Raw genomic sequence first — 13,665 nt, forward strand, 5'->3', positions numbered from 1 at the left:
TGAAAACAGGATATCAAAGAGATATCTGCATTCCCATATTCATTGCAGCATTATTCATAGCAGCCAAGATATGGAAACAACCTAAGTGTCTGTCCACGGATGAATGGATAAAGAAGATGTGATGTATATATACACACACAATGGAAAATTCAGCTATGAGAAAGAGGGAAATTTTGCCATTTGTGACAACATGGCCTGAAGAATGACCTCTTTGACCCTCTTTTCTCTGAGTCTTACTCACCCTAACTGCAGAAATGTTTTTCTATTCAGTTTGTCTAGTGATGGGTTGTTACTAACCTTGTGACTTTAGCTCTAGAATTCTGCTTTTCTAAGTTAATTGTCCTATATTATATTAGCCTAGAATTCACTCTTGTGCTCTAGACCAGAGAGAGTGTCAGCCTCAAGAATGTTGGGGTAAGAGGTACAAACTAAAGTATCCAATTACGTTTAATCTTTGTTTTCTCATATACAGAGTGGTAGTCTGTTCAGACAGCATCATCATCTCAACCTAAATCACAGGCAACATTGTCACCAAGTTGTGATTCTAGATAAGTGTTAAAGAGGATCACAACAAGGCTTTAAAATAGTTGGTTGACCCAGGATAAGGCTGCAAAAAATACAGTTTAACACTGTTGGAATGGACTTGTTTAGATTGGATGTTAGGTAACCATAAAGTTTGCTGTGAATTGAAAGAAATATACAAAAATGAGATGTTTAAAAATACACAGGAAAATAAAAATTGATTATGTGGTTTATCAGAATTTTGCCTCACTTATTTTTTATATCGCTAGAGTTTTGAGAAGTTTCTAGTATTTGAGAACTAACTGTAGGCAGAGATTTATTTAGAAGAGAGAAAAGCTAAAAATCTACTTCTCCTACCTTAAAAAGCTTATATAACCAAACAGGGAGACAAAACCTATATGGGCTTATTTTTTGAGCCCAAGTTTTATCAGCATCAAGAATATTCCCCCAAATTTTAAGAAAGCACTCTCAGTATTGTCACCTCAAAGACAAGATACAATGTTTTAAACTTAACCTTATTTTTACAAATGAGCCAAAGTATCGTTTTCTACATAAAAGTTTGTGATCTAACCTACATTAATGTTAAATTTTTACTGAAGTTATTTTCCTTTTAGTAAATGGCATTTTAGGAGACCAATATATGTGATCCATGTAGAAAATATTTAGCACTTGAAATTTAGAATAAATGACAAAACAGTGTTTATAAACAGCTACATTGTCCATTCTCTCTCACTTTTGAGGGCAAATGTTTATGCAGAGCTGTTCTGATTTCAGGGAGAAAAACTAAACCACCACGACCAGATTCCCCAACCACTACACCAAACATATCTGTGAAGAAGAAAAACAAAGATGGAAAGGGTGAGTACTACTATAATTTCTCTGTAATACTTACAGGTCAAATAACATTCAGATTGCTTTAAAATATCTGCATATTGTAAGTAGAAACTAGTTTTCTTGGCATATTGAAATGAGTCTTATTGCTGCTGCATGCTTATAAGATACGGTTGCCACTTTCGGTAAAGAGACTGGTAGTAATGTAGCCTAAGACATCTGTTTAAGAGATTTTCACTTATCTGTCGAAATAATCCATCTTTTCATTTAATAATGAGTCTCTTGGAAGAGTTCAGCCAGGTTAAGTTTTCAATTCATAGACAGTTTATTATATTGTCTTGGAGTTCTAGTATTTTTATAATTACTGCTCAAATTTGAAGAAAATTGTTGTGGCTAATCCACTGGCTCTAATATAAAAAGAAAACTATTGAAAGGTTTTGTATAGCTCTTTTTCATTGTTTCTTCTAGGTAATGGTTCTTAAAGAGATAGGAAAAAATTGTCTCAAGTCAATATTGACTTTCTCCCTAAGTCATCACAAATCTAATGGACAAGATTGCTCTGTTTAGACATCTTATATGGGACTAATAAAAAAATCTATATCAGACCCTAAAAGTTATGACCATTATATTAGCAGTACTAACTGAATTATGTAATATTTTTGTATAATTATAAATGGAACTTATAAGACTTTTTGTTATGTTTTATTGTATTCTTGCAAAGGAAATTTTGGTCAGTTAAAAAGAAATTGTTTTTGTTTCAGGAAACACAATTTATCTTTGGGAATTTTTACTGGCACTGCTCCAGGACAAAGCTACTTGTCCTAAATATATAAAATGGACCCAACGAGAAAAAGGCATTTTTAAATTGGTAGATTCTAAAGCAGTATCCAGGTTGTGGGGGAAGCACAAAAACAAACCTGACATGAACTATGAGACCATGGGAAGAGCTCTCAGGTATGTGAAGTTTTTGTAGTTCATTGTGTTAAGAATATCATTTCCTAAATACTAAAAAATAGATAACTTTTAAGACATTAAGGAATTAAAGAAATGATCAATTTTATTTATTGAAGTGCTAAAGCCGTACTACTTACAGAAATCAGTATGCCTTTAAATTGAAATCTTATTCCAATCTGGGAAAATGTTTTCCTTCCCAAAAAAATGTTTCTGCAAGCAACAGATATTTTATTTATAAAGAGATCAGAAAATGTTAAGCTGTCATCAGGAATTGTAAATTGACCACAGGGCTCATTTGTTTTGAGCCATTAAAATTAAATTCAGCACAAAGTACAAATAGTGGTGTTGCAGGTGCTTAATAAGGGGATGCATTTTTAAACATGAATCTCAGGTATGATGTATAATATATTATGGTGGAATAAATTAATGCTTTGAGAATAATATTAAACATTGTGAAAATTTTGATGTAGAGTATCATTTTATTCTTAAACTCACCTTTAATTTGTTTTTCTCTGATCATGTGATTTATTCAAGATATGCATGTATTCAAGAAAGATTTATTAGAAATAGCAATGATCTGACACTTGATAATCTTCTTAAACTAAAACTATTTAGTTACAATTTGTGTTTTTTTTCTTTAACTCATACTTTTTGATTCTTGATTTAATTAAAATCATTGACAAAATTTGAATCCCTTCTATTTTTACATCATTCAATTTTATACAGAAAACTGAATCAGATTTACAGAATCAGATTTAAATTGGTAGGGACATTAAAGGAAGCTGTGGAAGGGAAATCATTTCTTGAGGTTTGTAGTAGTAGATTTTGATTATTTGGGCAAGTTAGCAGAAGGTAGAAGAAGGAAAAAAAATGAAGAGCTAGAATAATCCATATTCTTTAGGGGATGATCAGAATTGGTTTTAGATTGAGTTGGTAATAAGGACTTTTTCTCTATTTGTAAGTTAAATGTACATTTAACGTATATTTAGAAAAGAATGTTTTGGGGGCTGGCTCCATGGCCTAGTAGTTAAGCTCAGCATGCTCTGCATCGGTGGCCTGGGTTCAGTTCCTGGGCATGGACCTACACTGCTCATCTGCAGCCACGCTGTGGTGGCATCCCACATACAAAATAGAGTAAGACTAGCGCAGATGTTAGCTCAGGGTGAGTCTTCCTCAGCAAAAAAAAAAAAAAAAAAAAGAAAAGAAAAGAATGTTTTTAATTATACTATTTTGTATAAAATAACTGACCTTCATTCAAAGAAGAATAGAAATTCTTCTTAGAAATTCTTTTTTCACTTGTTTCCAACTTGAAACTTTAGTTTATGATTAGGACATTTTTATTTTGTTAAATATTAATTTATGTTTAATTGAATAAAATATTGATGAATTGTCTGCTTTGAATAGGTACTATTACCAAAGGGGTATTCTGGCAAAAGTAGAAGGTCAGCGTTTGGTGTATCAGTTTAAGGAAATGCCAAAAGATCTTATTTATATAGATGATGAGGATCCAAGTTCCAGCATAGAGTCTTCAGATCCATCACTGTCTTCAACAACCACTTCAAGTAGGAACCAAACAAGCCGATCGAGAGTATCTTCAAGTCCAGGGATAAAAGGTGGAGCCACTACAGTTCTAAAACCAGGGAATTCTAAAGCTACAAAGCCCAAAGATCCTGTGGAAGTTACACAGCCATCAGAAGTTCTGAGGACAGTGCAGCCCACACAGTCTCCGTATCCTACACAGCTCTTCCGGACTATTCATGTAGTACAGCCAGTACAAGCTGTCCCAGATGGAGAAGCAACCATTACCAACTGTGTGCAGGACGAAACTTCCGTTCAGAGTATTAGGTGAGAAAACTAAACTTACCAGTGCAAATCATCATGTGATGTTTCTGACCAGAGCCATTATTTGTTATGGGGGTCAAGATTCAGAAGTGAAAATAAAAATTATATAGATTTCAAGGTGGAACTCTTGGTCAACAGATTGTTTCAGCAGCAATATATATTACATCAGACCTCTGGTTGCATCAGTGATTCCTTATTTTTAAACTTTGACATTACTTGATGTTATTCATCAATTTAAGTCTAGTCCACTATACCTTTGTGTAACTGGATTGATCCATACAAGAAGGAATCCACGTATAAGAAAAGCCAGAGAATGGTTTCAGATCTTTTTTCAAAGTGAGAAGCTGTAAAAATGCAACATAAATTGACATATCATAACCTTTTGGAACACATTGAATTCCAAGAAATAAATATTATTCTTTGGGAAGATCCTATCATGGAACAATTCTAAAGTTCAAACAGGTAGGGAGGCCAAGAATCTAAGGTCCTCTTTTTCAGGCTTTTAGAATGGCAGAAGTTGGAAGAATAGTTTTCTTTGGTGTAATCAAATCAAATTTGCCTCACGGCCCCAGGAAAGATACAAAACAACAAAGTGACCAAGAAAATCCTATCTGCTTCTGACTGATCTTTTGCAGAAATTTGGGACTGGTCTTGGCTGATTTAGAATGGGGGAAGGAGAAGAAGGCAGAAAATTAGATGGACATTTGCAGCATTCTATTTTTCTATTTCTGCTGTCATGAATTTCCAGAACATGAATTATAAAAAAATATAGGAGCCCTTTAAAATCCAGTAAAAATGATTCTTTGATTATTTTATTTAGCCAGCTTCAGTCTTACATTTGTATATTCCAGAATATAAATGCTGGATTTTTGTTAAACAGATCTTGAAGTAAGTAAACATTACCTGGAATCAAGGCAGACTGAGATGAATCAGTCTTCCTTGTATGGTTTATTTAAATCCTTAACATTGTGAAAACGGAATTCTCTTAAATCTTTAGTTGTCTTTCAAGGAGTATTAAGGTCACATTTGTTCCATTTTTATTGGACAGGAATGATACACCTTTAACTGTTATTAAAGGAGTCCTTATTTAGCGCTCTCTCTCTTTTCTTTTTAATGTCTTATTTTCCTCTAGGTCCTGTTGGCTACATGTGATGACTAAGTATCTAATTGGAAGTATGTGTTTTCTCTCATTGATTTCCAGGGTTTTTGTCTTCTTATCATTGTGTGTATTTGTGTTGATAGGAAATATACAATGGCCAGAGCTAATCACTAGGACCGCCTTTTTGGAGTGATTCAGTGGTTTTTTAGCATCTGTAATCAAAGTTTTCTTTTTAGACCTTGAGAATAAAAACAAAAACCCACATCCTAGCAGCTCTGAAAGATATTAAATTGTGATATTGTATTGGATACTATATTACCCTGAATGTCAATTTCTGATAAGATTCAGTGCCAGATACTAAAACATTGTAATCATCTTTGGTTTACCTTTCAGAATCTTCACTTCTGTGGTCCCCGAGAGTTCTCTGGACTCTCTGCCTGTTTACTGCCTCTAATAGTTTTTCTGTTCAGTCCAACCTATGTATTTACTACTAGTCATAGTTTTATTACGTTGCCTTCTTACAGTCTTGTTATATCTATGTTGCACACAGAGTGCAGTCCAATTTGTGTAGCCTCAGCTGCCAGCTCTCACTCTCTGTTCATAAGGCCTTCCTTGCTCTCTAGCTAAGGCTGACTGCTTGCCTGTACCTCAGTCTGGTACATAAATCAGGTGTTTCAGTTGACTGTAATGCCTGTCTCCACCTATATATTTAAATCTGTAGGAGCCAGATTTTATTCATTATTCTTTTCCTAGCACTTAATAGAATATCAGGCACATAACACTCCTTCGTATTTATAGAATTTATTTTGAAGTAGTGCATATATTTATTCTTTATCTCCTATTAAAGTAATGAGTTCTCTGAGTAGACTACTTATAGAATGAAGAAATACAAAATTTAACTTTTCAAACTTTAAAACATACTTTCTTGTTATAGAAATCATTCTGTATTTATATGTATGTATGCATACACACAGATTCGTAAGCATTTCTTTGACTTTTTAAAAAATTCTTCTCTCATTTGGTTATATCTTTTATTTTCCTCCCTCAAATCCTGCTTATTTTAGAGCAGTTAAACCTTTAATACAACGCATTTTATTCCCTGAAATTATTAGATATGAAAAGACAAAAGTTAATGAATAGCAACAATTGACAGCTCCTGAATATAATTACTCATGTTTTGCTGTTATCTTGTTCCTTTCCATTTTATAAAAAGAAAGAAAAAGTGTTAAATTTCAAGCAAAATGTACACATGTACATACAAATCAAGCAAAATCTACAATATCATTCTGAAATTTTAACGTATTATTAGAATAGTTTTTCATTACATTAATTTCTTGTTTAGTGATTTTTTTTTACAGTTTTTATAATTACCCCAACTTTTTATTATGAAAAATTTTAAAATATGGGAAAGTTGAAATAGTACAATGAACACCTGTTTACCATCCACCTAGATTCACAATTGATAGCTTTTTGCCCTATTTTTTTCTCTCTTTATGTATTTATACCCTTTTTTCTATTTGGCTGTTTGTCAAGTAAGTTGACATTGTTGTGACATTCACCCCTAAATATTTTAACCTACAACTCTTAAGAACAGAGATATTATCCTAAATAACCGTTTTATCACTGCTAAGAAAATTAACAGTAGTTTGACTATATCTTTTTTGATCTTATGACTATTTGTTAATAAAATCAGAGACCTTAAAAAAATTTTTTTTCTGTAGTTGAGAGAAGGTGGAATTCGTGTCTTAAAATTAGATTAATTATTAAATTAATATAACAAGAGCTTAAACTTTGAAAGCACTCTCTATGTTTCATACACTTTACATATATTAATGTATAGAATTCTCACGCTCAATGAGGTGTAGGTAATATTATTCCTATTTTACAGATGAGGAAATCGAGGCAAGGAGAGGCCAAGGAGCCTGGTTACACCTAGTAAGTGGTGGATACAGTGTTTTAATGCAAGCAGTTTAGTCCAAAGCAGTGAGCTTTGTGATTTGCCATACTGCTGGTTGATTCACATAAATTGCATGAATTATCAGTTATTTACAAAGAAGTAGCAACATGTTTTTTTCCTGAATGTTTCTTTTGCTCATTTCTTTCTATCTTGCATAATTGCATGTATTTATATTGAAATCAATTAAGCTTTTCTTAATTGATTTATGGACTGTGTGCTCAGTTTTTACAAATTTTAATTTTGACTCTGGCTTCATGTTATTCAAAGAAACAACAACAAAAATGAACTTCTGGTAAAATATTTTCCTAAAATTGTTCCTTGGTAAAATTGGAAGTCCGTATACTTATCTAGCATAACTTCTTTCTCTGTAATATTTATTCAGGCACTAATAGTTTGGCTTAGGGTCTTGTAAATAAATTAGCCTCTAAAAATGCATAATATGTAGGTTACCTTAAAAGTAATGTAATGGAGTAGAAAGAATGTAGGCATCACCTTTCAGCCCTCCAGCCTTGTCAATTATTAGATGTGACATTGAATGAAATTAACTAACTATTCTGAGTTTGTTTCCTCGTCTATAAAATAAAGATAATCTTATAGATGGTTGTAACAATTAAAGGACGCTTTCTGACATCTGAGTAGATATTCAACAAAAGGTAAATGTTATATTGTGTATCTTTAATAGCTTCAGAAAGTTTGAGGAATTTTGTTTTGTTTTGTTTTTGTGAGGAAGATTAGCCCTGAGCTAACGTCTGTTGCCAATCCTCCTCTTTTTGCTGAGGAAGATTGGCTCTGGGCTAACATCCGTGCCCATCTTCCTCTACTTTATATGGGATGCCACCACAGCGTGGCTTGACAAGCGGCACATTGGTCCGCGCCCAGGATCTGAACCCAAGAACCCCGAGCTGCTGAAGCGGAGTGCAGGAACTTAATCTCCACACCACCAGGCCGGCCCCAAGTTTGAGGAATTTTAAATTACCAATATTGTGCCAGTTGGTTACAAAGAGCTTAGGAGATTTTTAAAAAGTAGTTAACTATGTGGGGCCGGCCCCGTGGCTTAGCGGTTAAGTGCAGTGTGCTCCGCTACTGGCGGACCGGGTTCGGATCCCGGGCGCGCACTGACGCACCGCTTGTCCAGCCATGCTGAGGCGGCGTCCCACATACAGCAACTAGAAAGATGTGCAACTATGACATACAACTATCTACTGGGGCTTTGGGGAGAAAAAGGGAAAAAGAGGAGGGGGATTGGCAATAGATGTTAGCTCAGGGCTGGTCTTCCTCAGCAAAAAGAGGAGGATTGGCATGGATGTTAGCTCGGGGCTGATCTTCCTCACAAAAAAAAAAAAAGTAGTTAACTATAATATAACCTTTGTTAGAATATAATTTAACCAGACACAACTGACAGTTTAATCATTAACTAAGAAAAAGATAATTTAAAAATTCCTGTGGTTGAGAGAAAACTATATAATGTTTTATCCTTTAATCTCTGAATATTTTAATAAGTAAAAATTAATTGTTTTAGAATTTGTTCAAATAACCCAATATATTTACATTGTAGATACTGTAGATAAGTATATATATTTTCTGGCAGATGGCAGTCAGGTGTTTCAAGAAAGAGCCATCTTTTTCTAATTTGATCAAAAGCATTAAAAGTCTAGTGGTAGTCCTGATTAACAATATGCAGAATTTCTAAGTACATTCTTGTTTGTGCTGCACCTGAGAGAGAGAGAGGAAGGGGAGAGGTATGTATTAAAGGGTTGTAACTGCCCACAGTTTAAAGATATAATAGTAAATAGTCATCTTTAGCTGAAGTTATTCAGCAATTAAGAAGTGAACGGTTTGTTGTAATGGTTAAAACACATAGGTTCTGCCATTGGATGGCCTCTTTTCTTATCTAACTGGTCACCTTATGCAAGCTATTCAACTTCTTTGTGCATTAATTCTTTCATATGTAAAATGTGGATAATAGTACTTATAGAGTGGCAGACTATCCATATTTATAGATACAATCTATATGCTTACTCTGTGCCAAGTACTATTTTATCTATATGTACATGTACATGAACTCTTGGCATGGGAAGCCCTTGGGTCTTTTTTATTTAAAAAATAGTATCTGGCTAAAGGGTCAAGTACCATACCCAGGCTCAGATTCCACCTGTGATACCCTAATTCAGGTGAGCAGGGGGAGAAAGGAGGCATAGTGTGGTTTGGAAAAGCTCCCTGGCTTCCAAAGTTATTCTGTGTTCTTCCAACTCATCCCTGCCTGCCCAATAATATTAATACATCTGGCCTTTATTCCTAGCCACACCTTGCCCACCTATTAAATCTTCATTATCTGACTCATGTTCTCTTCTAGCTCAGGTCTTCAAAAGAGCTGCTAATATCCTGCTGTAGACTGATCCTCACAGTGGTGACTTTGGTGGCAATCTGAACTTGGGAATCAGTATCCTACATAAATGGGTGGGCTCTAGTCATCCTGTGGTTTTCACTTCCTTTAAACTTCTCCTGAGTTTAAAGGAAAAAAGCCAAGTCTTTTTTTCGTCTTTTCCCCAACCTATTTTTTTTCTCCTCCAGAATTTTATTTCTCACGTATGTGACAGGCCACATAACTGTAACCTACTAAAATTTATCTGTAATAATCTACTGGCAGTAGTTAACATTTGCTCTGTGGGGACTAATCTAGCTGTTAGCCATTTCAAGTAGCAATCATCTGTCTTTTGTAAAAATACCTTTACAGAATTCAGAGGAAACAATTGAGATCCAGATGCTGAGTTTTTTCAGCTGCATTTGTTTTGTATTAGCTATGGCCGTAACTATAAATTTCACAGCTGTGAACTTTTAAAATTAAATTGACTCATCATCATTTATGTAACTCTTTCCATTAACCTTACATAAACTGGATTTTACATTAAAAGATTTTGTTAAATTGTAGCTTTATGACTAAAATTTGTGAAAATGATTTGAGCTTAGAAAACTGCTAAAACACGTCTCTATTTATTTTTGCCAAAGCTTGGCCTTATTTTTTGCTCTCTCTGCCAGCCTAAAGGACTCTCACAAGTTAATTATACTCATGACTTGTTTTATGTAATATGATATGAACTGTGAACTGAAATTCTCCTGCTAATTCTGTCACAAATACATTTAAGACTGAGGTGTTTTTTTATTTTAGTTAATTGAGCATTTTTCCTCTCTGTATATAGAAAAACAGGTTAAAAACAATTATAATCATGAAGTTTGGTAATTATGGATGGGTGTGTTGATGACATTATCCCTCAAATGTTAAAATAATTAGAGTGAAAATCCAATACATTTGTTTTAAAATTCCTAATTTTCTTTCAAGCAGCTCATACATAACTTCCTTGCCAAACATTTTGATATCCTTCCCATTCCCCAACAAAATTGCTTCCCCATTTGTGTTAATGTGACACTTTGTACAGCCTTTTTTTCCACCAGATAGTATCATAGTTAATGCCTGAGAGTTTTGTGTTGGGCACTTCTGTATGTACAGTGTTTAAGACAGGATCTAGCACAATGTTTGTTGTGTTGTATTTAAAATATGGGAAGTAGCATTTAAATATAACTCATATTTTGTCAAAATGACTTGTCAAATGTTAAAGTTTTAAATGATGTAGAATATGCTAATTTTCTCACTTTTATTTCATAATCTCAATAGGACTATACAGGCTCCAACCCAAGTTCCAGTGGTCGTATCTCCTGGGAATCAGCATTTGCATACAGTTACACTCCAGACAGTGCCAATCACAACAGTTATAGCCAGCACAGATCCATCATCAGGTGCTGGATCTCAGAAATTTATTTTACAAGCCATTCCATCATCACAGCCCATGACAGTACTGAAAGAAAATGTCATGCTGCAGTCACAGAAGCCAGGCTCTTCTCCTTCGATTGTCTTGAGCCCTGCCCATGTACAGCAGGTTCTTACTAGCAATGTTCAGTCCATTTGCAATGGAACCGTCAGTATGGCTTCATCTCCATCCTTCAGTGCTACTACACCTGTGGTGACCTTTTCTCCTCGCAGTTCACAACTAGTTGCTCACCCACCTGGCACTGTGATCACTTCAGTTATCAAAGCTCAAGAAACAAAAACTCTTATACAGGAAGTAGAGAAAAAAGAGGTTGAAGATCATTTGAAAGAAGACACTGAGAAAACTGAGCAAAAGCCACAGCCTTATGTGATGGTGGTATCCAATTCCAATGGATTTACCTCTCAGGTAGCTATGAAACAAAATGAACTGCTGGAACCCAACTCTTTTTAATTAATATACCAAAGGAATTATGAATTATTGTTTTTTAATTGAACATTTTCAGTTGTATGCAAACTATCTGAGTCTAAGATAAATTCTACAGACATTCCTAATTTTGTAGTTTATTGTTAAAAATAATAATTTAGAGTTAATTTTGACTTTGTTAGATGAGGGAAGGAAACCCAGGTGTTTCTCTTTGTTCTCCAAATGTTTCAGAATTCAATTGTGAAGGAACAAGCATTTTATACTATGAAGACATTCTTTTGAGGTTTTTTTCAGTTGCTATATAAGCATTTTTAAAGTTTCTTTTTAAATTTTACATTGTATTAGCTTTTCTGATTCTTTTGTAAATACAGTACTTAATAAATATAAGGCAACAGGAAATTTATATAGGAACTATTTTCATTCCACTTGTATAAGTTAAGTCTTGACTCTTTCAAATGGAAGACACCTATTTTATGCCTTGTTAAAATTATGATTTCACTTAGATTGACTTTAGTTGGTTGCACTGTATAATGAACTATGAATATGTAAAATGTAACCTTGAAAATTGGAATGTGCCCATGATATGGCCAAACCTGTTTCAGAAGCAGGATAGTATAAAAACATTAGCCTAAGAGTGGCTCTCCTGCTAACTTGTGTAACCTTGGGCAAGCCACTTAATCATTTTGGGCCTCGGTTCTCTCATAAAAGGAAGGGATGCATTGCATTAGACTAGATGATCTCCAATTTCCTTTCTAGTTCTAAATTTTATGATTCTAACTCCTGTATTTTAAAGTTGTATCAATTAAAACATTATCAGCTTATTTCCTAATGTAAATATTAAGCTAAAATGCAGAAAAGTAAGTGGCCCTATAAAATTCATTCTTTTATTATCCGTAAGACCTGCTATGAACCTGAATTGTTCCTTAATACTTTTTGTTCATTAACTCTTTAGGCCACTATGCACTGTGGTGCATTAGTAAATTTGTGTTGCTGAGTGCTAAATGATGTACCGCTATTCTGAGAGTCAAGGTTCTTTCTTAAGGGCCCAGAAAGCAACCAAGCCTTGGGCTAATCTAGCTGAGTAGTACTATAAAAGCATAATTGCTTTATATTTTGGATCATTTTTTACTGGGAGTTGGGATTGCAGACAAAGATAATATACATATATATCCAAGTTTCTGAAATGAAACAGTTTTTAGATTACTTTCTCGGCTGTAAATAATGTACATTTAATTTCACAAAAAAATTGTTTTCTGCAAATTTTCTAGCATAGCAAAGAAATTTTTGTAGATGAAAAATCGTTATGTTTAGAGGTCTAATATTATGTGTTTTCATATTACAGAGTGAATTTGTATTTAAACAAAAATTTAAATTTTGGAATCCTCTAAACATTTTTGTATCTTTAATTGGTTTATTATTAAATAAATCATGTAAAAATTCCCAGTGTTTGTGTTTTCAAGCAAATGTTTCTTAAGAACAAGTATACAGAAAATGTTGCTAGTATTCACAATGTTATTAAATGTTTATATAACAAACTCATATATAATATATATATATGTATATGTAACAAATTAGAATTACAGAATGTCGTCCTCTCATTTTTCCTTTCTACCATGCAAATAGCAGTTTCCAGACATTACACAATGGATTACCAAGCTCCAAAAATTAGAAAACAATAAAATGTTCTCAGCGATAATGTTAAACACACTTTAAAAAACAAGTTTTTTAATTAGAAATTAGATCAGTTAATTGTTAAACTTGGAAAATATAGAAACAGAAAAAATATAAGGAAATTAATATCTCAATCCAATGCCTCTATACCCAGTAGTAACTTCCACTTATTCATTCTCTCATGTCACTGAGTATTCTCCCAAAATTTGATTTTAAAAGGAACATTCTTATCTCTGAAGACAGAAGGATGCAGAGAAGAATCTGAATGAACAGGCCTTGCTAAGTTTTCCCTAGTTTACTACCCTTAGACCCTTTTGTTCTACCTTTTTTCCATGACTTTTCACTCTTCATCAAACCTGGTACAAAAATACTCAGGCTTAACCATTTCTTTGAGTCTTCATTTGCTTGTGAACGCTCCCGTTTTATGTAAAACTTAGATTAAATAAATTTGTATGCTTTTCTCTTTTAATCTTCTTTGTGAGTTTACTTTTCAGGCCCAGTAAAGGACCCTAAGAGGGTCAAGGAAAATTTTTCCTCCACTA

General features: G+C 33.7%; 1 protein-coding gene across 7 annotated transcripts in view; it reads left to right on the forward strand.

Moving 5' to 3' along the window:
* The window catches only part of ELF1 (E74 like ETS transcription factor 1), a 108,291-nt gene extending 95,399 nt beyond the window's left edge, over positions 1–12,892 (forward strand). For 5 of the 7 annotated variants that reach the window (XM_058548261.1, XM_058548260.1, XM_058548264.1 and 2 more), the window contains 4 exons: positions 1,297–1,380; positions 2,115–2,307; positions 3,712–4,152; positions 10,876–12,892. In XM_058548261.1, coding sequence (XP_058404244.1) covers positions 1,297–1,380; positions 2,115–2,307; positions 3,712–4,152; positions 10,876–11,479 — 1,322 coding nt within the window. In that variant the 3' untranslated portion in view covers positions 11,480–12,892. Of the gene's footprint in view, positions 1–1,296; positions 1,381–2,114; positions 2,308–3,711; positions 4,153–7,136; positions 7,184–10,875 lie in introns of all 7 variants that reach the window. The other 2 variants (XM_058548267.1, XM_058548266.1) reach the window with 2 other exon arrangements.
* The last annotated feature ends 773 nt before the right edge of the window (positions 12,893–13,665 follow it).

The sequence above is a fragment of the Diceros bicornis genome, chromosome 9 (assembly GCF_020826845.1).
Source record: "Diceros bicornis minor isolate mBicDic1 chromosome 9, mDicBic1.mat.cur, whole genome shotgun sequence".
NCBI lineage: Eukaryota > Metazoa > Chordata > Mammalia > Perissodactyla > Rhinocerotidae > Diceros > Diceros bicornis.